General features: G+C 40.9%; 1 protein-coding gene across 1 annotated transcript in view; it reads right to left on the bottom strand.

Moving 5' to 3' along the window:
- SOX5 (SRY-box transcription factor 5) overlaps nucleotides 1–27,441 on the bottom strand; it is a 391,244-nt gene that overhangs the window by 39,397 nt on the left and 324,406 nt on the right. The window contains exon 10 of the mRNA XM_088141343.1: nucleotides 18,254–18,426. Coding sequence (XP_087997469.1) covers nucleotides 18,254–18,426 — 173 coding nt within the window. The remainder of the gene's footprint in view (nucleotides 1–18,253; nucleotides 18,427–27,441) is intronic.

Below are 27,441 nucleotides of genomic sequence, written 5' to 3'. Positions count from 1 at the left end.
CATAGCTGCACACACATTTAAGTCCAATTGGGATCAACAAGTGTTGAATGCAATGAATGTTCCGCCCTTCCCCATACTGTTATCTTCTTAAAGCTTAAGCTGTAGAAAGGGTCCACCTGGCTGTTTCTACTTTTTTCTTAATCAGATGGTGAATGCAGAAAAATCTTTGCAATCAAGGGGTTAACATTTCAATGGGAAGCAGTGGCATGCCGAAAGAGCGATAAAAATTGCAGCCCACACAGGATAGGGAGTCGTCGCTTTCATGTAAACAGGAGGTCAAGACACAGGCTGTGCTTTGCTGGTAATTGTTTACTAAACAATAGAGTGACTCAGTTACTTAGCCATCCCGCACATGTCAGGGATGGCTTGACATCCATTCCATCACCCGCCTAGCTTCTCTGGAACATGTTAAAGAAATGGCACGTTTCTTTTCTCCTTTACAGAGAAAGACCTTTATGGTAACACATTTTCATTCCCCCTCCCCTTCTTCCACCCCGAGTGCCTGATGGATTTGGCTTGGATATTTTAAGAAAATAAAGACTGTTTTGGCTGGGTGATACCAAATTCTTTCAATTTTGTTGCCAACCGTTATTAGCCAATTGCCTCTGGAAATTGACCTGTCTATGTTGAGGCCATCATCAAAAAGGCACAAATTCTTTGCTCATGATGCACGTGACATTGTTTTGATGCCTTTGTGGCTTATAATAGACACCTGTAACTGCTTGTGTGACTTCCTGTGGATGCACAAAGCATCCACAGACGCTGTATGGCAGGAGCATGTGAAGTCCTGGGTAGTTTACTCACCAAACTCCAGTTTGAAGCCATAGCAGTATTTCCTAGTTTGAATTCTAGTTGTCTTTGAGGGGGTTTTGTTCCCTTCCAGAGTGAAACTTGTGTGTGCTCACATCAACTTTCCCCAATTTGGTTGCCTTCCAGATGGATTGGGACTCCAACTGTTTGGTTGAGAACACTGGGAGTTGTAGCCTCAACACATTTGGAGTGCACCAAGCCACAGAAGACTGGCAGAAGAGGTTCTCCAAAAGCAGCAAAGAGTATTGTCATCACACCATCTGAATCTGAAAGCCAGAGGGGGCCCTAAATGATGTCTGTATACCACAGCCTTGGATTTCTCTTGTTTGTGCCCACAGCATAAACCCTTCAACAAATAATAGTTTCATATAAAAAGAAGTCGGGGAGGTTCGTTTTGATGTATTCTGGAACTCAAAGACTATTGTTGCATCTTCAAAGGGAGTGAATGCTAGTGAACAAGTGAGACCACTACAGATAGCAAGTGCACGTATCTGTCCTGATTCAGCGCTATATCACCTTGCTTAGTGGAAGAGTCTGATACGCCATTAAGGCAGTCCGAGGTGTGTTTTATCATTGATTTGCAAAACAGGCATTCCTATCTGGATGCACAGATCTTCTAAATATACCATTCTAGAGTCCAGAAAAGCAGAAGAGTGTGTGGAAATACAGGGTTGGGCTTAATTACACTCCTATCCCGGCAGGCTTCTGAAGAGGGATGCTAGATGTCGCCTGCCATTCAACTATTTCCAAGTGATGGCAGAAGGTGACAGACTGACAGCTTGAGAAATGGAATGCCAAACCTTCCTTTCACTGTACCAGTTTCTAATCTATCGCCCTAACTGGCATAACAATGCGCTGGGGGGAAATAGACTAACACTGCTTTGCAGGTAGGAAGAATGATATCAGAAGAGAGGAAATTCAGTGAGACAATACAAACATGAATCACTGTTTAGCCATAGGCCAAGAAGGTCAATGTTAAAAGCTGTATGATAGGATGAACATATTTTATGGCACAATTACAAATGCTATCAATGCCAACCCTGTAAGTAGCTGTTGCTATAGAGCAACCCACGCAAAAGAAATCATCTAAATGTGTTGAAATACAATACCTCCTACCTCAACCAGTAGTTGACAATGGATGATGAGAGTTGTGGCCCAAATATGTGTGAGGGCAATAGACTGGAGAAGAATGGAATTAAACTAGGATATAACTTTTTAATTCCATGCCTCTTGTAAAATAATTAAGGCTTTAAAGAAAGCAGTCAACTGGGACATTTCACAGGTTTCTTTGTCTGCAAATCCAAATATGCTAGGAGTATCCTTTTGCGGTTGCAACAATATTTGATTCTTGTTTAGTTACCAAACAAATGATGCCTGCGATTTTCTTTCCTTCCATGCATAAACTTGTAATAACTTTGTAATTTCTGATAAGCAAAAAGAAACCTGGATCGTTTTTAGTCATACCACTAACAGCGATACAGAGCTCTTTGGCTTAAAGGCGTCAGTGTATCCTTCTAAAGGTATTTATATATTTACAGTTTATTGTAATCTGTTCGTAGTAAATACTTAAAATAAACACTGGCCAATTGTGTGCTTGTGTTTTAAAATGCAGTGGGCACTGCTTGCTTAAATGATGCGGTTGTTTGGAAACTGAGTAACTCACAGGGATGTGAACATATTCAACAATCACTCTTCCTACCGGACCTGGACCAGAAGTGGATAAAAAAACAAAACAAAACTGGATTGAGTCTAGGGACTGGAGCAGATTCCTGGGATGTTGAATGAGGCAGCCTCAAAACTCACGGAGGAACTTCTGGAAACCTAATTTCAAATTTCATGGGTCCTACTTGTTTATTAGAGAACCAGTTTGGTGCAGTGGCTAAGGCATCAGATTAGAAACTGGGAGGCTGTGAGTTCTAGTCCTGCCTTAGACATGAAGCCAGCTGGGTGACCTTGGGCCAGTCACTCCTTCTCAGCCCTAGGAAGCAGGCAAGGGCAAACCGCTTCCAAAAATCTTGCCAAGAAAATGGCAGGGACTAGTCCAGGCAGTTGCCAGGAGCCAAAACTGACTCAGGCACTAAAATAATTTAAAAAAAAAACCCAAACCCCAAAACTCACCATGTTTTTGTCCTATGTAGACACATGTAGTCCTCACCTAATGACTGCCTTGTATAGTGACTGTTTGAAGTTACCACGGCACTGAAAAAATAACTTTATGAGCGGTCCTTGCACTGATGACCATTGCAGCATGCCCATGATCACGCAATCAAGATTCAGGCTTCACAACCGGCAGGTGTTTATGACCATCACAGTCCCCTGTGGTCACGTGATAACCATTTGCACATTTCACAACCGGCTTCTGACAAGCAGAGTCAACAGAGAAGCCGGCAATAAAATCGCAAGTTGTGGTCACCTGATGTCTTGCTTAGTAACCCACGGTGACTTGCTTAATGACCGAATGGGAAGTGATGCTGTAAGTCTGTCACAGTCAGGTTTTGCTTAGTGGCTGCATCGCTTAGTGACAGAGTTCCTGGTCTGAATTGTGGTTGCTAAGCGAGGACTACCTGTAATCAATGAGATTAGTTGCTCCCAGTTAATTGTAACTTTGTTAATTATAACTTGTGAGATTTCCACTGGGGTACCTGTACAACTGTTTTAATTATGGTAGATGCATGCTGATGGTTGTACATCTTTTTTAGGTTTTAAAAATGCCAAGGCCATTCAGACACTACATTAATTTTGGATAAAGGTATCTACATTGGCAGGGAGTTTTAAGCAGCCACTGTGAAATCTATCTCTCCCACTAAAAGTGCCTCCAATGGTGGAATGAAAGGGTAGGTTCTCTTCCTTCTGCTTCTCTACACATTTCTTCTATGTATTTCCTTCTCAGATTTGTATTATTGTTTAAAAAAGTGTTATTAGTGCCCCAGGGATGAGATTCTAAATAAACAAGCAGAGAAGTGCACAAATATAGATTTTGAGAACCCCCATTTTCCTTTTTAAAAAGTTTGTTTTATACAAGAAAATAAAGGCGTCTCTTGAAAAACAGAATGAATATATATATATATATATATATATATATATATATATATATAACAAATCCTCAGTCCCTACCATGCGCGTGGGCACTTACTAGCTGTGAGCAGTGGCAGTGTGACAAATATAGCAAAACCAAAATGTAAGCTACAGTGAATAGGAGGGAGGGAAAAAAAAATCTTTCACTGACCATCTGTGAAAACAAGGCATGTAGCCATCAAATGCAGAGGTCGTAAATATGCACAAATGCTAAAAACCAAATGGCAAAAAGTAAAAAATAAAAAATAAAAAGCAACACAAAAGGGAGTAAGATTTAAGCTCAAAACAAATCAAAATGTTTAGAGCTGATGAAAAAACAACCTTGATCTTGGTACTGTATCAACTTGACATCTATTTTCATTTTGTCTACCCCTTCCTTTTTTTTTTTTTTCTTTTTTAGGGAAAAAGCTACAACACAATGAAAGATGGGAGAAGATCAAAACTGTACTGCAGCTCTTCAAATAAATGACTCCTTTCATGTTAACAAACCCATGAAAGCTGCTGATTGGACATACTGAAGAGTTGACATTCAGTGTGATGGATGGGTGATGACATAATATTCAACCTCCCTGTTGATGTGTTGTTGTTACAAGCTGTCTGCCACCATTGATAGCATTAATGTAAAGCAGATCATACACTTTGCCACCATCCCCTACCCATCTTCAGATCCCACTGCCAGTTCAGACATGATGTGCCAACACAAAATCTCAATGTAGAAAGACATTCACGTGGGTGGACCGCCAAATTTTCTCCCCCAAAAAAGTTTAACGGCAAATCTGGATGTTCTATTCTTAGGAAAAACACCTGGAAGGATTTTGAAGAAAGCTTAAGGAATATCACTAAGAGTAACAGAATTAATTTAGGCATGGGAGAAAAATCACAGCTCAGGAGCCAAAGAGAGAACTCCTAAGAGTGAAATCTGGACTGAAGAGAGAAATCAAACAGAATACAACTGCTGATGCAACGATCAGCAGAATAGTCTAAATTAGAGGTAGTCACAAATGGCCGTTTCAAATTTTTCATCAATGTGGTAAACAGAAAAATGGGGTGGACAATTTCTCAGATGTTCTCCAGGGGAAGGAGAAATTCTCCTACAATTTCTCAAGGGCAGGATTCCCATTTAGCAAAGACAATAGCATTCTTACTGATAAACGCCCATGGGGTGAATTCCTTCTGATGTCTTCCCTTGGGATTTAGTAGAAGTTTGCAAACACCAGGAAGCTTCAGATCATTTGGAGAGATAATTGAATAATGAAAGACAGGACAGTCACACAAACCTCTTGGGCTAAATGATTACTAAATCAGAAAGCAGGTTCTGATTCAATTTTTTTTAAAGATACAATTTCTTAACAGTAAGAACTGTTCCACTGTAGATGGTAGAACTCATTACCTGGAAAAACTGTGGAGCCTTTTTCATTTAATGAGTTCAAGTGGGGGTTGGAGAGCCATTTCAATGCATTAATTTGTTGTAGGATTCAGTGATCTCAGTGACCTCTTCCAACTTTATGATGCTATGATTCTAAGTAAGTGTGGCAAAAACTCCACACTTTGTCCAGAAGAGTTCATCCAAATTTTCTTGCCCTCTGCCTGAAATTTTGGAAGCAAATTCTCTTTCATGCAATTCAGTGAGACATTATATAAAAAAATCAGGCCAATTCCTCTGCTTGGCACAATTCTAGTGGTTGAATGCAAATACCCTTTGCTAAAGAAAATGAAAGTTCAGTATAAGAAAAATATTGTGCAACCAGGATCCATGCAGCAATGTAATGCTTTTTGCCAGGCATATTTTATTCAACCTCTGGCAATCTTAGGAAGGGACTTGAGTTCTAAAATATCCTAGGCCAACAGGCTTTGGAGATCAGAAATTCTTGTAAAACCAGGGCTCTTACTTGTTTCCCAAGGCTGAATTCTCTTCGCTCAAGAAGACATTGCTCTGGGAAATTACACAGTTAGCACTGTTCGTTCCCATCCACCAGGCAGCTGGAGAAGCATCAAAACATGATAGATGCAAAATTATCACAGGACTGCCACCAAAAATTCTTCCTGCCATTTGTAACTATCTCAAACATTGGAATGCTTTTTTACATTATTAAACATCTACATTAAGTCAACATTGCTCACTGTCATTTTAAACCCAGCACACTATTTAAAGGGAAAGGAAAAGATGAGGGATGCTGGGGGAGGATGAAGCAAGAAGGCAATCTGGATTTTATTCTCCTGAAACTCCCAGGGATGAAACCTAATTTTCCTTATAGTACTGGAATAACGTGATCTTTGGTCTCAGCTTTCCAGACATCAAGTACAGGCACAATTCACTTCACAAAAGGGATGTAACTAAGGGAACAGCAATGCAAATAAAACAGAGGGGGAAAAATTAGAAATAGGCAAATTAGGAAGCGTCTTCATTTCTGTGGAACTGTTCTGTGAGGGAAGAAATACCCTTTTTACTCATTGTGAAAAGGAGAATGAAAGACTGTTAATAACATTCAAGATCACTTCCCGCAAAGTTGTCACAACTTAATTCCACCTCACCAGCTGCTGTTAATGGAGACGTGGAAATATACTGTGTGATTTTTCCCCCCATTTTTTAAAGCATACAAACATATTATGGAGGAGAGGAGTGAAAACTTAATCATTTCCTTCTGAAAAAAATAAACATGATTTCTACCTTGCTTAACTGGACATTGTGGTTTAATTCATAATGTAGTTTCTTCGGTTTTCCCTTGGAATTCTGTTAATGTTTTAGAAATCATGGTTTGTGATAACATACCATATAAACCTAGTCAATTGGGTTTATGCAATAAACCGTGGTTAAAGCATTGCTGTGTCAACTCAGCCTATGAATATACAAGTGAGTTTATATAAGAGAGTGCAGAATAGGCAAATCGTCCGGATCACATTTCTCTCAGGGCAGCACTTATGATTTCCAGAAACAGTTATGTTTGGGATACCTGGAACCATATGTTCCTTCTCTTCCCAAAAGGAAAGAGGTACTAATTCAAAAATCCAGCATATATTCAGTGTAAACATCGTAAAGGATAAACAGAATTCAGAATTTAGCTGGGCAAGAAATCCTAGCTGTGCCTTTATTTGTCAATTCTAGCTTCTAGTCCTTACTGGGGACCTGACAAAGGACTGAAAAAGGAATAAAAAAAAGAAAGAAAGAAAGAAGTACCTACACTTTCATGAAATAATGACAAAATATATAAATAAAGTATCTGTGTGATGCCTAATCAGATTTTAGTTACTAGAAAGCACAGCTTTGGGGATCTCTCCTGATAACTTAAAAAGCGACACACACTGAGGTAAGAATGGAAATACACAGATTACAGAACACACTTTCCTCATGTGGATTTTAAAAACATTTTTTAAACAGGCAAACTGCTCGATCGGCACAGAATTCTTCATCAGCCACTATGGAAAAGTAGATATTTTCAGTTTTACTGAGGGTAAAGCAACATATTTCTAATGTACCCAAGCTATATTCCCTCTGGGTGTTAATCTGCACTATTGGAGCCAGGCGGTTTTTTTTTTTAAGTTATTTTTGTTTAGATACAGCAAGTATCAAGTTATAATTAATTGGAGGTGACAATTATAAATACAACTGTGTCCCCAGGTTACCAAGAAACCAGAAAAACACAAGTCGTTCACATGTTTCTCGCTTGGGCTGAAACTCTTCCAAGAAAAGTAAAGAGTTTTTTTCTTTTTTTTTATGTCTTATTGCCTTCTCAATTAAAATACATTTCAGTCCAAGCTGTATTCATTATGCATGTATATATAAAATGACAAGATTTCCCTTTCCCCAGCAAATAATCACAAGGAACCAGCTTAAGTAAAGCTAGGCATAATTCTTCGTTTCTTTTCTGGAAAGGATTTATATTTTAGGGCTGGTCACACAATTCTCACCAGATTACTCACACCATATTTTTTTTTTCTAAATAAGGTAAAAATGGCATTGCTATGGTTGACACTAAAGGAGCCAGAAGGAGGGCACTGCTCTGAGGGTGATGGAAGTCCTCTGGTGTCTAGTTGATCCCTCTGGGGCTTGTTTACCAAACTGGGAAGGCCTTCAACCTGTCTCTTGCCTATGTTGAGTTAGATGTGTCTTCAGAGGAGTGCTGGTGCTATCCAGCTGCTGCTTTGGGAGCTTCTCTGGGGCTTTAGGAGACTTTCTTTCCATTTCATCACTTCTGCTGTTCTGGCACTACTTTTTTTGTGGTAGCCTGAACCACCTGGAAATCATCTTGGGAGCTTCTAAAGTCTGGGAGGAGCTCTGTGACTCAACTGGCCATGAGATATGGAGAAGGGGGATGCCTCCTTCTTTGCAGACACAAAAGTCATCTTTTGGGGATGTCCCCTCATGCCCCTCTTTTCTTTTTTCTTCTACTCTAATTCCTGGGGCCAGCTGGGCCAGTGTTCTCTGAGAGGCTGAAGGTTCCTGAGTTCTTTTCCCTGCCTTCTCATCAGCTCATCAAGGTGGTGACCAAGAATATGTTGAGGCTAGAGATGACCATTTTTAAAAGAAAGGGAAATGGTATAAAAATGGTCCCCTGGAGGTCTTTATTGTGCCAGACAACAGAGATTCCACTAGAACATGCATTTATGCTTCCAACAAAATCTGCAGGTCTCCTGCTCATTCGTGAGGTGCTTTGCATCTCTTACCCCCCAATTCCTTGGATGCTTCTGCCCCAGTGTAGCCCCCAAAGCTACCCCAGCAATTTTGCCAGGAGAAAAAAACTGGCGATCAGCTTTTCTCCTTTCCTGCTTGAAAAGAGATCTCGTTGGCCCTCTCCCCTCGGAGGCAAAGGAATGAAAGGCGCAGGGGAAATGGGGCCTTGCCAATCAAAGAGCGACAGGCTAAAGTGAACACAGATGAGGGCTGTAGCTCCTGTTACTTAATCAAAAAGGCTGAAACCGAGTCACCGGGGCCGACACAAAGTCATGTGTTAGAACAACAGCTGATCTGTATTAAAGAAGATTAACTCGCAGTGCCACAGCGGAGGGCCCTGGATTATTTTATGTACTTCCCCTGCCATACAAGCCGTCAGCACAATTATTGCCCTCCGAAGTGAATGACTGATCTGTAACCACAGCTAAACAGCAGGCTGCTTAGGGGCCTGGCCTGCTTCATGAAGATGAATTTTCATACCATCAAAGTCCTTTTAACGGGCTCCCCGGTTCCCAGGCACAAGGTCCTGTTTTGCGAGTGCAGAGAGCTCAGGATGAAGGCTCCCTGTCCAAAAAGATCTGGCCAGTTGTCACTTGACAATTCCCAACTAGCATGAGAGAGGAGAGGGAGAGACACGGGACAAAGCAAAGGAGAGATAGGTAGACTGGTCTCTGCTTTGGAGGATTAAAAAAATAAAAGGAAGGGAGAGAGAGAGAGAGAAAGGAGTACAGATGCTTTCTGAATGCAACCAACTGCTATATCCACAGCTGAATGCAATGCGCTTAACAAATAACAGCAATTTAGCTATGCTTGCGAGGAATGGCTTGAGTCACTTTGCATTAGCATCTAGCTGAGTGTTAAAGTCATTTCTACATGGGGAGCAGAGAAAAGGAATTTCTGCTCCAAGCAGCCTTTCAAGAACGCTTAAATATTTGAATATAAATTCTTTTGTGCTTGCGATGATTTTGTCTTACATCTGACCCTCCCCTTTCTCACCACACAATATTGCTTTCTTCCTCTGTGTCGCGTTTCTGATGCTCCTCAATGTTTACTCATCATTCCCTTTCTGTGCCTGTTCCACATCTTACTCCCCTTCCTGACAACCTCTAAAATTGATTTTATGTAGTGATAAGATGCTTATTACAGCAAGCACTTTTAGTCTCCAGGGATCCTCTCTGGAAAACCACATGAAACTGTAGCAATTTCTCCATATTCTACAGCTGTGGGTTCCTCTCAAAATACAGCTCATGGGTAGGTTACTATATGGAGATAGTAGATACTATATCACAGCTATGGTGGTTACCAGTGACAAAATGGGAACCACATGGGGTAGAGGAGGTACAGTAATACCTCGGTTCACGAACGCTTCTGTTCACGAACAATTTGGTTCACGAACAGCACCGTTTGCAAAATTCTGCTTCCGTTCGCGAACTCCGCATCGGGTGACGAACACGACCCGTGGCCATCTTCCCTGCTCTGACACGTGGTCGTGGCTTCCTGTAGGCGAGGGGGACTCTCCCTCCAAACAATAACCGCCTCCCCACCCGCCTTCCTGTTCTCCACGCCAGAAGTCGCCTCAAGCAAGGTTAGCGTTCTCTCTCTCCATACTGTACTGTACTGTACTTTGTGTCATATTTTTGTGGTTTTAAAAAAAAATACATATGGTTCAGAACGGATTAACTGTATTTACACTGAACCTTATGGGAAAATTTGATTAGGTTCGCAACCAATTCGGTTCGCGACCAGAGTCGTGGAACGAATTAAGTTTGTGAACTGAGGTACCACTGTACTACCCCAGTTCAGACTATGGGGAATGGTCTCCCCCTCAAATGGGCCATATCACACTGTTGACTTATGCGATTTCCTTTGATCATTTAAGAAATAATTCAGGACATCTTCACGTACAACCTTCCTTCCCTGCAAGATGGACAGGATCATTCCAGGAAATGCTGTTGACTTTAATGTTGCAAGACTATAACCTTGCGCAGCTGTGAGCATGTACAAGGCATTTTGAGAGACAGAACAAGTGGGCACACACACATAGTTTTAATAAGGTAAACACAAGCTTCAGCTTCCTATCTCTTTCCCATCTCATTTTCTGGTTCATCCCCACCCTACACGGGTTAAAAAAAGGAAAATGAAAAATTTAGCACTGCATTCATTCCTATAATAAGAGATGAAAAGACATTTGTTTAGAAGTCAGACTCTCTAAGTCAAATGCGCCCCACTCCTCATCTCATTCCAAGATTTCTTTGGTCTGCCAAGTGGGCTGGTTTCTCAGGACAAAAACATTGGTTACAACTGCATGACTAACACAAACAATCTGCAAATTTAGTTCCCCTCTCTCTAAATCTGATAGGATTTTCTATACTCCATGATGACTGATTTTTCTGTGCCTCTCTCTTTTATACCAGAGGCAGCCAATATCACGGAAGGGTGGGGATAGAGAATGGCTACGTTCAGACAACATGCTCAGCTAGGGCAGTAAAATATGCTGAAACTACATTCACACAACATGCTAAGTTTTTTTTTTTTTAAGTTCTATGCTTCACTGGCTTATCTTAACATGTTGTACAAACTCAGCCCAATCAGTTAACTTCTGATTCAATAGATTGTGTAAACTCAGACAGTGGGTTAATTCAGTATCCAACTTAATTGTAAATCTGGCAAATGTAAAAATGGCATCATTTTCTTATTTTTCTTATTAGATTTTTATCTCATTTTTATTTTTGGTTAACTCAAGGTGATGTTCTTATACTTAATGCTCCAATACCCTATTTTCCCCACAACAACAATGCTGTGAGTCCAAAGTCACCCAGCCATTATCGGTGCCTAAGGGAGGAACAGAATCATAGCCTTCTGGTTTCTAGTCCAGCTCAACCACTACACAAAACTGGCTCTCAAGGTAAGTTGTGCCAGTGTTAAATATGGAAAGGAGGAAACAAATGACATGAGCACTGTTTTTTGTTAGTGGTTGCATACTTACTGGAACATCTTTCTGAACTTTCTTTAATAGATGGTATCTTTTTATGCTTAGAACTATAAGTGTACAAACTGGAAACAGGTTTTATACTCTTATTCCACCAAAGGTATGTTCTGATTGAACCTGGGCAGTTCCATGAAACCTGCACATCACTGAGAAAATGTATTAATAGACTAATTAGCCATTATTTAATAGATATTCTTAGGTGAACATATGCTTCAAAGACTTCTTATAGGCCAAGTCAGATATTCTTTGTGGAAGAAGTAGTGATAGATAAGAAGCTTGGTCACAGAATCATGGCTTTGTGGAATTGGAAGATATCACAAGGATCATCTAGTATAACCCATTGTAGAAGAATCTATTAAACCAACCCAAGGTAGCATCTCCCAGAGAACCCACAACTGTTGTAGGTATATTGTTCCATTATTGCACAATCTAATAATAGGAAGTTTTAGGAACTTTAGGAAATAGTTCCACACCATCTTTCTTATTGCACCTTTTTGTGCTCCTGAGCACTGATATCATGTCTCTCGTTGGTCTTCTTTTCTCCAAACTAAATCCTTAACATAATAGAATACATCCTCAAGTCCCGGTACCATCTTTGTTGCCCCATTTTAACTTGTCAATAACTTTTTGGAACTCTGATGCCTAATCGTATTTCTTTGAATCATACTTCAGTACTTAAGGTATGGTCTCAACTATATCAAATAGGGGGGAATAAGGGCTTCATACACCTTTGATAACAATTTTTTTTCATGCAGCCTAGATCTGCATTAGTTCTTTTAGCAGCTATCTTGTACTGTGGGCTCATATTCAGCTTGTTGTCCATGTCCATGCCCAAAACCTTCTCCAAGGTAGTGCTTCCAAACCATGAATCCCCCATCTTGCATGTGTACCTACATTTTTCCTCCCTAAATGTCATACCTTACATTTCTGCTTGTTGAAGGATATCTTGTTCCTCTTAGATTTCCAATTTGTTCAGACTGAACTGCAACCTCATTCTTTTTTTCAAGGTATTGACTAGACCTGAATTCATCCTACACAAATTTGATAAGCAGCCCATTAATCCCGTTATCCAGGTTTTTAATAAAAATGTTGAATAATATTGGCCTTAAGACAGTCCCTGCAGGACATACTGGATACTGTCCTCCAACTCAATGTGTAGAGCCAATAATGCTGACTCTCTGAATGTGGTTACTCAGCCAGTTGTAGACTGACCCTTTTGTAGTGCTATCCAAAACAAATCCCTGGTGCCCACCTTGATTTTTTCAAAGAGAAAATTATTACTAACACAAGTTGAAAATTTATTTGACTTCTTGTGTTTGGCAGAATTCATCTTCCAACAGATGTTCACTGGAATTTATAGATAAGTACACAAATCTGTAGGAGAACCTGGAAAGACATTGCTAAAAAGATGGGGGAGGGGATGGAAATAATCTTCTAATGTTCAAAATTTATACCTGGGGAGAAAATCAGAAACAAAAGATTTGCAGTTATTTCTGATCTCCCATAGCAGTTTTAACCTTGTTCACCTGAATGCAGTTAAAGTCCTCCATGTAACCATGAATTCTGCCAGAGTCCTACAGAGTGCTATAACACATGTTTTCAGCTTTTTTTTACACTTATAAATTTGGAGTAGGTGAAGAAGACTCAGTTGATAGAAAATTGAGAACAAGCAAGGGATGTTGAATCCATGGCACAGCCCTGGATTTCCACTAGTTGACTGATTTCTGAGAGAACGGCATAGAGCAGATAACTATGTGGAGAATGGAAGGAGCACCTGCCCTATTTTTAAAAATTTCTCCTGTCTTTTATGTAGCCTTGGATCCTGTTTGGTCACTTGAATAGGTAGAGAATCAAAAGGAGCCTGGTAGCACCTTTTCTGATGAACGCATTTTATTAAAAAGCATAAGCTTTGGCCTAAGCATTAGATATGCAGAAAAAGGAAGCCAGTTATACCTATGGACACCCACAGTTGTATCCCTCACAAACTATACCCTTAAAATACAGCTCGGCTCTTTCATTGTTAGAACGTTTTCAGGATCATTTTTTCTTTGTTCCTGGGTGACCAACCTCCATTTTCAGTGTTATGAAAGTGGCAGCAATAAATCTATTCACATACTCAGCAAGGGGCAGAAAAAGCCATCACTCTGAAACCTCGCAAAGGAGCCTCAGGGGAAAATAACATTCAGACACAGAGAGACAGAGAGAGAAATCCAGACTCTCAAATATGCTATCACTGTGCAGAAGACAGTAGAACTATACTTTGATTAGGATTTGCTTGTACTTCAGTCCTTGCTTCCTATTGTAGCCATAATCTTCAGTGGGCAAACTTGGGTGAATGACCATATCTTCCCCAGCTTAGATAATGTATTATTTTTGAGTTAAAAGGTTAATATTAAATCAACTTCCATGTAAGCCTATGGACTTGGCATCTCATAAGCATCAGTTGGCCAATATGAGAAACCAAATGCCAATCTCTACAGAAATCCGGTCAGATCTACCTGGATTTTTCTTGTAGGACCCAGCCAATCTTGCACAGAAAGAAGAAGGTTAGGATTAAAATGTTCAGAACATATTTAAGATTGTATTCTACATATGACTTCACACTCACATGCCATCCTTCCCCCAAGGATTTTCCCCTTGTGGTGTCACTCTTACCACATGAGGTAGGTTAGACCAGAAATTATGACTAGCCCTAGGTTGCTTGATGAGGCTCATGAGAAACTGGGGATTTGAAATTAGGTGGTCTAGGTATAAGTCTGACATTCTAACTAGTACACCACATGGATTCTGAAACTGAAGAGGAGAAGAGAGAATAATTATATGGCCTGCTCCTGATTACAATTAGCATGCCTGCTCCAGCCTGGTTCCCCAGCAAAGGAACTGTGATTTGTTTATTAGTGTATCTCTCTGTGAATGATAAGACTGGCCATTAAAAGTGCAAATCAGAACTGAGAACTGAGGAAGATCCCTGCTGGATCAATCAAGCATCATTCTAGCATAGATGCTCCTTCCCAAAATGACCAGACAGACAGATCTGCAAGCAAAACGTGAAGCTCTATCCCATTGTGACTTCAAACAAGTAAAATTCAGTGCTATGCTGCAGCAGATTGGAGATTTCATCTTCCTCTCATGACTACTGGCCATTGATAGACTTGACTTATCCTTCAGTCACTTATAGCTAATGGCCATTATCACCTCTAATGGCAGCAATTTCCATAAACAAATTTGTTTACCAAATCCCTGGCATTTTTCTGAGTCACCTGGCTTGAGAAGTGGCTACAATGCACACACAATAGCTTCGCAAGCTTCATCAACAAGAGGTTAGAATGAGCATCAGAAAACACTTTATCCTATCAGAAAACTTTGAATAGTATTTCCAGCCTCAGTTCATCTCCACAAGATGGGTACACCTCCCACCCACCCAATAAAGCACATTTTTTTCATTTGAGCCCAGATACTTCAAGGATCATCCAAGTATAATATACATCAATAGTATGGATCAAAGAAGTAAATCAACTTATTAGTCCCATTGCACCCAAAAGGACCTTGATAAGGTTTTATTCTTCACTATCTGAGGGTGAATTAATTTTTTTTTAAAAAAGAGGCAAGGATGCAGAAGATAAAATAAAGCATTCTAAATATAATTTGTTAAGTATAATATCAGTCACTAAGGTTGCCCCTTCTGCTATTTCTCAGATGACTTCAGAACAACAGATCTGATTCTTACATTTCCGCCCTGTGAGTCAGGGAATAGAACTATGATGCCCTTTTCTTTTTAGAATTTTTTTTTATCCTGCCTTTATTATTTTTATAAATGACTCAAGGCGGCAGACATACCTAATACTCCTCCCTCTTCCTATTTTCCCCACAACAACAACCCTGTGAGGTGAGTTGGGCTGAGAGAAAGCAACTGGCCCAAAGTCACCCATCCGGCTTTCACATCTAAGGTGGGACTAGAACTCACCATCTCCTGCTTTCTAGCCTGGTGCCTTCACCACTAGACCAAACTGGCTCTCCTTTATTTCTCTTTTATTTGATTTCCAAAAAGTGCTTTAGAGCTCATGTGACTATAAACATAACCCTTGTGGTCAACACCTTAAAGCAGGATGCCCTTTCCTGGGACCTACTGCAGAAGTCTCCAAAAGCACATTTTGGAGATTAAATCAAAGGGTTGCACTGCCCTGTTTGGAAGCACTTGAGAGAGGCTGGCTAGACCAATTTCATCCAGAGGTTACTGGTCATGAGCTTGGTTTAGATGTTATTAAGGAGACAAACTCAACCGCGTGGTTGCAAATACTGACTTTAATATTTAATCTTTTAAACAGTAGTTCCAGAAGGGAACAGGGAAAAGGATTGGTACCAAGTAGGAAAGGAATGTAAATGTTTCCTTTTCTGCTGTATGCTGGTTTAAAATCTTTCCCAAAGAAGCTACTACAAGCCATGTGCCTGGAAGCTTTCAGTGATAACAGTAAAACTCCTTTTCTGGCTCAAAGTGGAGCTGAGAAGGAATTGCTATGAATCAGGATAGATCTGAATCAGGTCTACCTTATAGGAAAAAAAGATATTGTTTTCCCTATTGCATGCCCCACACTGCACTGGCAGCTGCTATTAAACTATATAAACTAGACATGTTGTCTGTAGTCTAAACCGTTTCTGGTTTGACCCAGTCTCTTTGTTCAAATATCAACTCCTGCTTATCAGTGTATAGACAGTATTCCAGATTATTGCCAACAACACTGCCTATTGTAGCTGTTGTCACTGGCTACTCAATAGTTTCTGCCAGGGAATGTGGCACTCTTCCCATCCTTTACATATAAAAGCAACTTGCATATTGTTTATAACCCTGATTGTTTAACTGAAGGTGAGTCAGTAGGCCCAGGTCTTACTAAGTTTCCTAGACATTCAATTAATCTTGGACGCACAAACTCAGTATTAGGTACTAGAACTCTAAAGCTGCAATTTGTGAAGTTGTAATCTTCCATCATTATTACTACAATTGCTGCTGCTACTACAGCTACCACTTTGATTATTCCTAATATTATTGCTGATATCGGCACTATCAAAGCACTATTTCTGTGGTGGTTACTCTAATTAACACAGTCATTAATTCCTGTGTTATTCTTCCTATGAACTGATCAGTGGCGAATTTTGAAGAAAGGGACGTGGAAAAAAAGTGTGTTTTCTCTTTGAATATCCAGTGTAGATCAGATAGGAATATTCATATCTCAAGGCACACATCCCCAAGCCTAAATTCCCATCGCATTCCTGGATACTTCATGACTGCTTTCATGCAACACGCTAAATCCCAAACCTAGATTAATAAATAAACTAGAAATTCTCAAACTGTGAGTTGTGACCTTCCAGGTCATGAGCAACGTAGGGGGTGGGCAGGTGGTCATTTTTATTTTTTAAATGCCATTGCAGTTGTAGAGGCCACACTTAAATGCTGTCAAAACTCACACTAGGGTTTGCTGTGCACTTCACTTGTACAAGTCCTCAAAGTCTGCTAGCTCTTACTGAACATTTAATTATTGGAAGTAAGTGGTATATTTATTCATTCCCAACCCTAGTTCCAATAAAATCATGAGTTTTATTCATGAGGGACAAAAAATTCACACAAATTTGCTTATCTTGTTGGGGAGTCACAAGCATGCAATGTCTAAGCATCCCAGTTTTTTTTTTTTAAAGAATCACATTATGGCTTAATGTGATGGTCTTTGATTTGTAATAAAGATTTGATTTGAATGTGATAGCTTAGTTCCAAACTATGCAGCCCCATGTCAGTCCAGTCTCCTACCTTGTAGGAGAGTTCAGCAGGAGTCTGTTCAAAATGTCTTGTACCTAGACATTTTGAACAAACTCAGTATTTTCTCTCATTCTTCCCCCAATATTTTTTTTCTCAGTTGACACATTAATTCTGGAAAGTCATGGGTCCTATGACTCTGTGAGGAATAGGTTCCATCCTGAAACTGCTTTCAATATTAAAAAGGTTTTTTCCCTAACGTTCAGTTGAAATCTATTGTACTATATCTTAAATCCACTTGTCTATATCCTGCACAACCGAATGAGGAAAGCCTCCTTTTTGATGACTTCTTTCCAGGTATTTGAAGAATACCTTTCTAGCATGTTCTCTCTGACAAATAACTTTAATTGCATCTGCTTTGGAGAGTAAGAACCTGACACACCCAACATTTTAAAGACGTTGATGCCACTGGACATTGAAAAGTATAATGTGTGAATTGGATCAACTATTGTTTGCAAACACTTGAATATAAATGTCCTCATTGAATATACATGTGGGGGCCATTCCAAGGGTTTAGTTGCATAACAGACAACATAGACCCAGGAAAACATTAGAGTAGTGTTTCTCAAGCTTGGCAGCTTGAAGATGTGTGGACTTCAACTCCCAGAATTCCCCAGCCAGCATTCTGGCTGGGGAATTCTGGAAGTTGAAGTCCACACATCTTCAAGTTGCCAAGCTTGAGAAACACTGCATTAGAGGAAGACATTAATTGTTATCCTTAGATTTGTGTCCAGTTCAGTAAGTCCGAGGCTGTGATTTACTACCATAATGTTTAGCCAGAGCTACCGAAGAGTTTTAGAAGGTACCATTTTCCTTCACATTTCAAAAGCCAAAGCTGAACTTGGACTGAGGAGCCACAATTTCACAACTGGAACTCAAGGATTCAGTCAGGGCCTTGGATACTCACCTTATCTGTCCTGCAGTTGTTTAAACCCAGATTGTTTGCAACAGCCACCTTTCCATCCAGCACCTGTTGTTCTCGCCGTAGCTGTTCTTTCATCTGCCGGGCCTCCTGGATCGCCTTGGTAACAGCATCGTGATCATTTAAGTAACCTGATGATGTGATGGAGGAAAGGATATCTAGGAAGAAGGAAGAAGGCAAAGGGGGCACAAACAGAAATACGATTACCGTCAAAACGTTCAGATGTTTTCTCTTGCAGCATCTGGGTGCGCTGAAAATTACAAGAGGTCAGTCTTCTAGTTTAATTTATTTGAACATGAAAATACTGAAACAAACAAGGGAGTGAATGGATCGATACAAGAACAAGGGAACTGTCTACACCCTTACTTGGGAGTAAGCCCATTGAACTCAGCAGCAGAACATCGTGTGGCTGGTATTATTTGGAAAGCGTTTAAGCGTTTGAGGATGTGAAATGAAGGAATAAATAAATCTGTGACAAAGAAGTCAAGAAAATGGCTTGTTTCTTCTCTCTACCTTGCACACAAATATGCACCTATGCTTTTACACATTAAAAAAAAAAATTCAAATGATTCCTGGAAGGCTATGGGTATGTAAAATGTTTTGTCACAGGATGTTTTGATCCTGGAATGGGCTTTCTGCATTTTCAGAGAGGTCCACAATATGCCTGTTTTGAATATAGATCACTTCCAGAATGTTTGAATTGTCTCGTTCCACAGTCAGAATACTTTGTGGCAGAACATTTTCACACTTCTCCTGAAGACCATATTAGATACCGCGTTTCTCTGATTTTGGCAGCAAGCCATTACTATTCCTACTCTCTATACAACTAGGTAATCTGCTTAGCAACTACACGACTGAAGAGTCCAAGTGACTTAAAGACTAACATTTTTATTACAGACTAGACTTCCACGAACAAAAGTCTCGCTTGAGCAGGTGTGCTTAGCGTTAATTCAGTTGGCAGTTTGTATCTGTGTGAAGCAAAGAAATGCAAAGAAAATAAAGATTGTTAAAATAAGTGGAGACAAATACAAAGAAATGCCAAAAATCAAAACCCAAAAAACAAACAAACCCAAAATCATAGTGTTATGGAATAAAATGAATGAACTGGGATTTGAATAAAGAAGTACATGCAGGAATGGGTGTGAAATGGATTCCCTTCTCATTTTGATGTTAGCTGAGACTTTCAGATGGGTACCCAAATCACAACACATCTAAATGCCAAAATCTACAGTTTGCTGGACAAAAAAAGGGCATATAAAAAAACTGTAAAGGGGCATTATTTTACAGGAAATCATTTTATATATATCGGAATCTGAAACAAATATATGGGTAAAAAATAAGAAACGTAGTGAAGTCAGGCTCTTTCCTAGCTGTTTTGTGTGTATATGGCTGGATTCAGAAACGGGGTCAAGCCGCAGTAGAGTTTGTTTACGGTTTAGGAAGTTGTGCGAATCCACTCGCTATGGTTGATTCAACAAGCCACACTGAAACCGTGGTCCAGCAAGCATTCCCCATCTACCTTTCCCTGATGGCTCAGGGCGTTCTTTGCCCACCCTCACAGCCCAAAAGACTGAATAACTTCTGCGTCTTCGAAAACAATCCTAGTGCATCACTTCATATCTCAGAAGGGTCTGCTTGGCTACTTTTCCAAACTTAATGCTGGATTAAATGGACCTTAATCCCACTAATCCATTTATTTATTTATGCCCCCTTTTATAATTTGGAGAAATTTCTTTTTTCTTTTCAGATAACTTTATTAATTTTTTTAAAAGGTAAAAACTAACAAGAACTAATATTTAGAATAAAGAAAAGAAAGAAGAAAAGAGAGAAGAAAAAGAGAAAGCCAAAAGTAGAGGCAGGCAGGCAGGCAGGCAGGCAGGCAGGAAGGAAGGAAGGAAGGAAGGAAGGAAGGAAGGAAGGAAGGAAAGAAAGAATATAAAGAAATAGATTTCAATTTTCTTTACAGCAGCTATATGTATAAATGTAAATTAACCTCTTACTCCATGGTTACAGCATGACTTACATTTTTTTCTATAATCTATTTTTTTTCTAATCATCAACACCATATATCATGATTTCATTTTTTTCTGTTTCACGCAAAAAATCTATAAGGGCCCAGTCATCATTAAACTTAGATAATGTCTTTTCTCTAATCAATGCTGTTAACTGGGCCATCTGAGCGAGTTCCATCACCTTCACCATCCATTCCTCCATTGTGGGTAATATCAAATCTTTCCACCTCTGAGCATATAATAGTCTCACTGCAGTTATCACGTATAAAAACAAAGTTCTGTGACTTTTTTCCAACTGTTTATCAATCAGTCCTAAAAGAAAAGTTCCTGGTTTCAGTTGCATATTAATCTTTAAAATCTTCTGAATTAATATATGTAATTGAGTCCGAAATTTTCCAGCTTTTTTGCATGTCCATCAAACAGGGTAAAACGTCCCCTCTTGTTGTTTACATTTCCAACATAAATTTGCAGTGTGCATGGAGGCAGCACTTGCAGGCAAATCTCCACCAAGGAATGAATTTGAAGTACCTTTATACATTCTAGACAATTTTTCCAGTGACATATACTAAACAGTTTGGAGAATTTTCAAGGCAGCCTACACGTAGCCAAGTAAACAACAATGTTGCTGTTGCTGTTGTTTTTAAAAGCAGCAACCAGCTCACAAACCCTGGGCCTGCAGAAAAATTTAAACTTTTCATTTAAAGTTCATTAACCTGGAGGCCTAGTGAGCAACTGAAGGATAATTTCTACCAAGGGCATCTGCAGGGCAGGTCAAAAAAGTCAAGGCTGTGGCTACCAACTTGACTTCTTTATCAACCCCCGCACCCACCAAAAGGACAGCTCTGGTGAGATTTCCTTAGGAAACTCTCTCTTGGGTTAGATTTGACTCTGGTGATTCTGTGGACATGTGGCGATATTGTTTCTTTGACAACTGTATGCAAGCATAGTCCTTCGTCTCCCATGCAAGTATGAGTCAGGTCTGATCCTGCTCCTCCTATAGCAGTCCCTTCTTATGTTTTCTCTTGCTGTGCAATTCAGCTCACACAGGTAGTCCTCACTTAACAACAGTAATTGGGACCAGAATTTCTGTCACTAAGCGAAGCGGTTGTAAAGTGCGAAGTCACGTGACTGCACCGCTTAGTGAGGGCAATCCCTGCAGTTCCCATTGCCGTTAGGGTTAGGCCTCAGAACCCTTCTGAAGCATCGCAAGAAGGCAGCGCATAATTTGGAGAAGTGTGCATATGATTTGGAGAGGGGCATGCGCGGCCTCGGGAAGAAGGCCGGGTGCGTCTCATCAGCAGCAGGAGGAAGAAGACAGTGGAGGTCAGCTGGGGGCGGCAGGGCCTGCAGAGTGCAGGGTGGTGGGGATGGCTGGGGCGTGCCACAGGGGTTGAGGTGGCACTCCTGGGCAGTGCCGTCAGTGCTGGGTGTGAAGTAGAGGCCCAGGATGGTGGTGGCCAGCTCAGACTGCTGAAGGCCCCAGTCCTCTACTTCAGACCCAGCTCCACCGGCAGGGTGCCACTGTGCAGAGTGGCCAAAAGTGCAAAGATGGGGGGAGTTGAAGCACCCCTGCAGTTGTAAGTGTGGGTGGGCTGCCATGCACCTGAATTTTGATCAAGTGACCCTGGGGGCACTGCAACAGTGGTAACTGTGGTGGTAATGGATGTAAGTACCATTCGTTCAGCACTGCCATAACTCTGGTTGCTGAACGAATGGTTATTGACTTATTACCTATAAGTCCTTTGAGCATGAAGGCAACATTCATTGCAGCACTGATCCAGCACTAAATTAAGTAAAATAAATTCTAGAAATACATTACCCGGAATACGTGAGACAGGTTTATTAATTCTGTCTGTGCAGGGGAGGAAGGATGGAATGAAAATGTGTGACAATGCTCCCTTAAACCTCAGAAATACCTTAATAAAGCACAGGTGATGCTCCTCGGCTACGAGATGAAAACTCTGCCCCTGAATGTCGTCCTCCGATACATTAATGCACGTGTGTGCACATACACACAGAGAGCAGTCCTGACACCACCTGCTCTTCAGTAACATGCAAGGAGCCCTGATTCTCGATCTGCTAAGGCTTTGTATAATGTTCATGTCTTGATGCCGTTCACACACGTACGCTCACATGCATACAGTATGCACCCACAAGACCCCCCGTGCTAGGTTATAGCTTCGGTCGGAGCTGAATCGCTTCACTTTCAAAATGTCATGAGCTTTTATTCTAACGCTCTTTTGTTTCAAATCCACGCCTTGGGGGTCTCCCTGCTTGATCAGGAGACGTGACGAAGATCTGCATGTGCACAAGGATGCTCGGAATAAAAGCTTCATACTCTAGGATCTATTTATGGGCGATGTGGGTTGGAAGTGAATATTGGCCATTTTACACACAATCCCTTTTCCGTCCTTTTTAAACTAGAACTCCTTCTTCCTTCCCTTCCCTTTTTTTTTTTCCTTCCCTTTTAAAGCCCTGAAAACTGTAATATGAAATTGACCGGAAAAGAGGCTTCTGTTTGTGACATGAGGCTAAATCTAACCAGATCCATTGGTGAATTGTAACAGATGGTGGGGCTGCGAGACAGAAGGCTGCCGCTAATCACGGGCAAAATGACCGGCTTGCCACAACATGTTCCATGGATTCCAGCAAACTTTACGCCCTAATCCATTTTTAGAACAAAAAACATCTGGGCCATAAATCCTCTAATCTGCCAAAACATGCTATTAAATCCCATGATTTGTTGAAAAACACCAAGATTAAAGAAAGGAAATATAAAATGGCTAACTGCCGTGTTAGGGAAGTGTTATTAATACTCTTTTCTTTTGTCTCAATTATGAATGTTGTGTTCCTAAAGAGCCTTGTCTAATCATGTCAGATTACACATCCTCGTTGTATTGCTTGCGCCTTCTATCTGATCCGCCGCTTGCCAAAGAATGCACAACACTGTCTCCTTGCACACCGCTTTGAAACCTTATGGGGGGAGGGAGGAACCGGTGTCAGATTGGTTCAGGCTAACACGGCTAGAATCTCTGGACCGCTGCCACAGTGTGTGTGTGTCTGTTGTTGTTTTTTTTTGCTCCCCTTAAAATGCTTTTTAAAATCATTTTGAAAAGAACGGAGCTGGCAGTTCTAGCTTCCTTTAGAAACTGAAACCAAGGATTTTGGGAACCCTCCAATTTCTGCAGGAGGAGGAAGCTGTTATGGTCCTTTTATGCATTACGAAGAATGAGGTGTTAGATCATAGTTTGGCTTGGATGTGCAGTTAAAGCAGGCAGTAATATACTGCTTGCATGGATCCTTAGGTTAAAGCAGTGTTTCTCAACCTTGGTAACTTTAAGCTATGTGGATTTCAACTCCCAGAATTCCCCAGCCAGCCATGCTGGCTAGGGAATTCTGGGAGTTGAACTCCACATAGTTTAAAGTTGCTAAGGTTGAGAAACACTGGGTTAAAGCATAAACTAGCAAACACACCTATCTGTACATGCAAGATTAATCCTTTGGGCAGTAACGTCCTAGTTCAGCCTGCTCCCTGAGAAGCTAGTTTTCTATTCTCATGTACATTCAACCTAGACCAAGGATGAGCAGACTAATATAGGCCTACTCCCTTTATTAATCCCCAGGGACTGTACAATCTCTGCAACACATGGGGGAAAAAAAGTGCACTGCTTCAATAATGCACGTGTGGCCACCATCTTGACTTTTTTGACTCTCCTGCAGATGCCTCTGTTGGCCTCCTTTCTGTAGGAAAAAAAAACAACCCACAGAAAAATTCACTAATCGAGAAGGCAAGCAAGCAAACTTTTTTGCTGACGTGCTTCCTTGCCGAGCACTCAGTGCTGATGTAAATGCGCGGGGTGTTTTAAAACTTTTTGAAAAAAAGGAAAGAGATGCCTTTTGTCATCTCACACATTTTAGAAAAGAAGCACCAACATCACCTGCCTTGACTCTGGATGTTTAAAGGAATGCCTAGTGACTAGCCGCACTTGGTGAACACCAGAACGAGGCGCAAAGACCCTCTGCAATTCTCCACTTAATTTGCGGGCAGAGAAAGTGGATGGGTGAGTTTTCTAAATTGCTCCAGGGGGAAGAAAAATTCTCCAATAAGTTCTTAAGGGCAGGACCTCCCGCTGGTAGTGACAGTGGGAGTGGCACATGCCATGGTGGCTGAATGATAAAGCAAAGTTGTGGCATCGTGGCGCAAGCCTGGTGCGTTTTGAACATGTGTTGGGACATTGCGTGCATGCATGAAAAGGGTGGAATATAATGCTGCTTTTGGCCATTTGACAACAGGAAGACCCTGCAGGTGTCTGTGGGCCCCCTATGGATGTCCTAGTATCTTCTCCTGGGTCTAAATGGGAATGTGGAGAACCTGAAAGGCAACAAACCATTGGAGAAGTGGTATGCATTTACACATTGCCTTTGGCTACTCGATCATTAAATAAATGCAAGAATGCATGAGAATTTCTCCAACATTCTCTTCTGCTTTGAAACAATTTTGAAAGCAAATGCTCTTTCACCAAAGTGAAGGAGAACTGATAGAATTGCTCTGCCTGGTATTAATGAAAAGCAAGAGGTGACATTTGGAACGCCTTAAAAGTGTCTGTGCGGCATGAACCCTGCAAGATGTGGAGATCCTCAAACCACCTGTGAGATGGATTGAGGATCTCCACATCCTGCAGGGTTCATGCTACACATAAGCTCATCGATTATGATAGGAGAAAGATGCATCCAAGCCAGTTTAGGGCTTTTCAGATTTAATTCTCCATCAGGTCTGTAAAATCAAGACATGGCTAATGAGCTCATTATTAGAACTAAAAAAAAAAAAAAAAATGATCCAGAAGATCATGCGATAGAGATTTTATGTACAGGTGAGAGTTCAAGCATTAGAATGTTTGATCTTCCCACCCAGAAAAGTAGCATGTCATAGAAAAGGCTTCAGATCTACCTGTTGCCTGTCTTTTCGAAGAAAGAGAGGTTTGTCTTCCTCTTTTTTTTAAAAAAATCAGGACAATATCTAATCCCTCACTGCCCAAGGTGCTATTTAACATGATACAACCTGACACTCTTTACTAACTGTGTAATCTGCTTGCACACGGCATATCCAACAATCGGCCCAGTCCCATTGCCAATGGACGTAGACATACTGGAATCAGTTCTCCCATCTGCAAAGAAGTTGAAGTGAAATTATGCCTGAAACATCCAAGCAGCTAACCAAGTGCTACCCACAAACACCCCGGTGCACTTCATTAATGCCGGAGTAATGTTCATAATCTGGATTATCTGCTCTTTCCAGGAGTGTTTGCCTAAGAAGAAGAAGCTTGCTACAGATTATTCGTGTGGATTCCACCTCCAAACATTAATATCTTTGAGAAATCTTTGTGTGGAAGGAAAGAAGGAAAAGAGGGAGGGAGGGAGGGAGGGAGGGAGGAAGGAAGGAAGGAAGGAAGGAAGGAAGGAAGGAAGGAAGGAAGGAAGGAAGGAAGGAAGGAAGGAAGGAAGGAAGGAAGGAAGTAAGTCCATATGTTTTTCAGAAGCTGCCAAGATGCTGGTGGGCAGGAAATTAATTAATATACTTGCCCACTACAATGTTATCTTCTTCAGGGCAAAGGGTGTGCTTGCTAGGGTTGGTGGCAAAATGTTGTTGGACAAATGGAACTGCATTCCAGAAACTCTGGTTATTGAGTAGATGGAAAATAGAATAAACAAATAAACCATTGGAATGGCCAAGTTGTGTTTATGATTGAGGAAAATAACTCTGAAAGGTTAAGCACCAGCACGTTAGATTTGGTCTGGAAAACACTAAGCACATCCCTTTTACCCTCAATGAGGGCTGATACACATGTTTAGGGGAAAGATCATGGTTTGGAGGGGAAGATCAGAGAACTTTCCCCCCTGCTCTCTGCTTATATCCTGCAAGCTCCCAGTCTGCTCTGCTTCCAGACCCAGATCCACATTGGCTGGATGGTGGAGAGAGTTTTGAGCAAGGTGGTTTGGTGCCCTCCTCTCAACAACGGCTTCTTTCTTAAAACTGCACTGACCTCCTTGATGATTTGCAGCTAAACAGGTAATTCTGTACATTCTGCACAGGTCCTGAGGTGTTGTTCATCTCTAAGAATTAAGGCTGCGATTATACCCACAGCCATTTTGATTGATTGACTGATTATATGCCATCAAGCAGGTACCGGCCCTTACCTATATCACTATTTAGTGCTACACATAAAAATCCTCTAGCATTTTTCTATCAGTTCTCATTCAGTTTGATAAAAGAGAATTTACTGTACAAATCCTTTAAAAAAGAAGACACTATGGGTGAAGTTCTCATGGGTGGAGTGTGGTGCTCCTGAACTTATTTAGAGTCCCGGTAGGCAAGAGGTATGTGTGAATGGTCTAACTTCCATTGTACAATCATCCTTCTGATGTTCTGCATCTTCCCTCATTTCTATTTCTCAATCTCAAAATAAGGTCTCATGGGTCTTCTTCTGAGAAAGACAGGCAGCCAAGGAGGCTTCAGAGCAACGTAGAAATGTTTTAATAGAAAAATTAAATCAATGGCACGTTGTGACATCCCCAACAATAAAGTAGGCTCAAGAACATCACCAGGAGATGATGTTTACAAGGCATGTTCCCCTCTCCATCCACTGCAGCCACATGGAACCATACTGGAAAATAATATTGGGCTTAGGGGCATCCACAGGGAATGATCAAGAAAGTCAAGATAGTCGTCATGATGGCATTCTTGAAGCCCTGCCCTTTTGTGCATATGTCAACGCAGCATGCACATACAAAAGGGCATGGCTTTCATCCCATAGTCTCAGCTGCCATCTTGACTTTTCTATCACCCACCCAGCAGTCACTGCTGATTGGGATATCGCCAGTACATAGTAAAAGGATACCCATGCCTTACTTTGGTGATCATAGTACTTTGTATGAAGGCCCTCAGACTATCTTCTATATGATAAGTTCTCCACCCAAGTTCAATTTAATAATAATTAAGGGAGAGCAGGGACAGACAGATAACCTAGTCAGTTTTCTCGTCAGTTGCATTCACAGAATGCTTAACCTGGTGATTGAAGTAACCCATTTTCTGGATTGATAGAAAACTAACCCTCTCCCCGCCCCAGGCTTACCACTGTTAATCTTAATCAAGCTTTGCATGTC

The sequence above is a fragment of the Python bivittatus genome, unplaced genomic scaffold, assembly GCF_059951505.1.
Source record: "Python bivittatus isolate LINGU-HERP-01145 unplaced genomic scaffold, Pbiv_v1 ctg000330_np1212, whole genome shotgun sequence".
Taxonomy (NCBI): domain Eukaryota; kingdom Metazoa; phylum Chordata; class Lepidosauria; order Squamata; family Pythonidae; genus Python; species Python bivittatus.
This window is presented reverse-complemented; position numbering and strand designations above follow the sequence as displayed.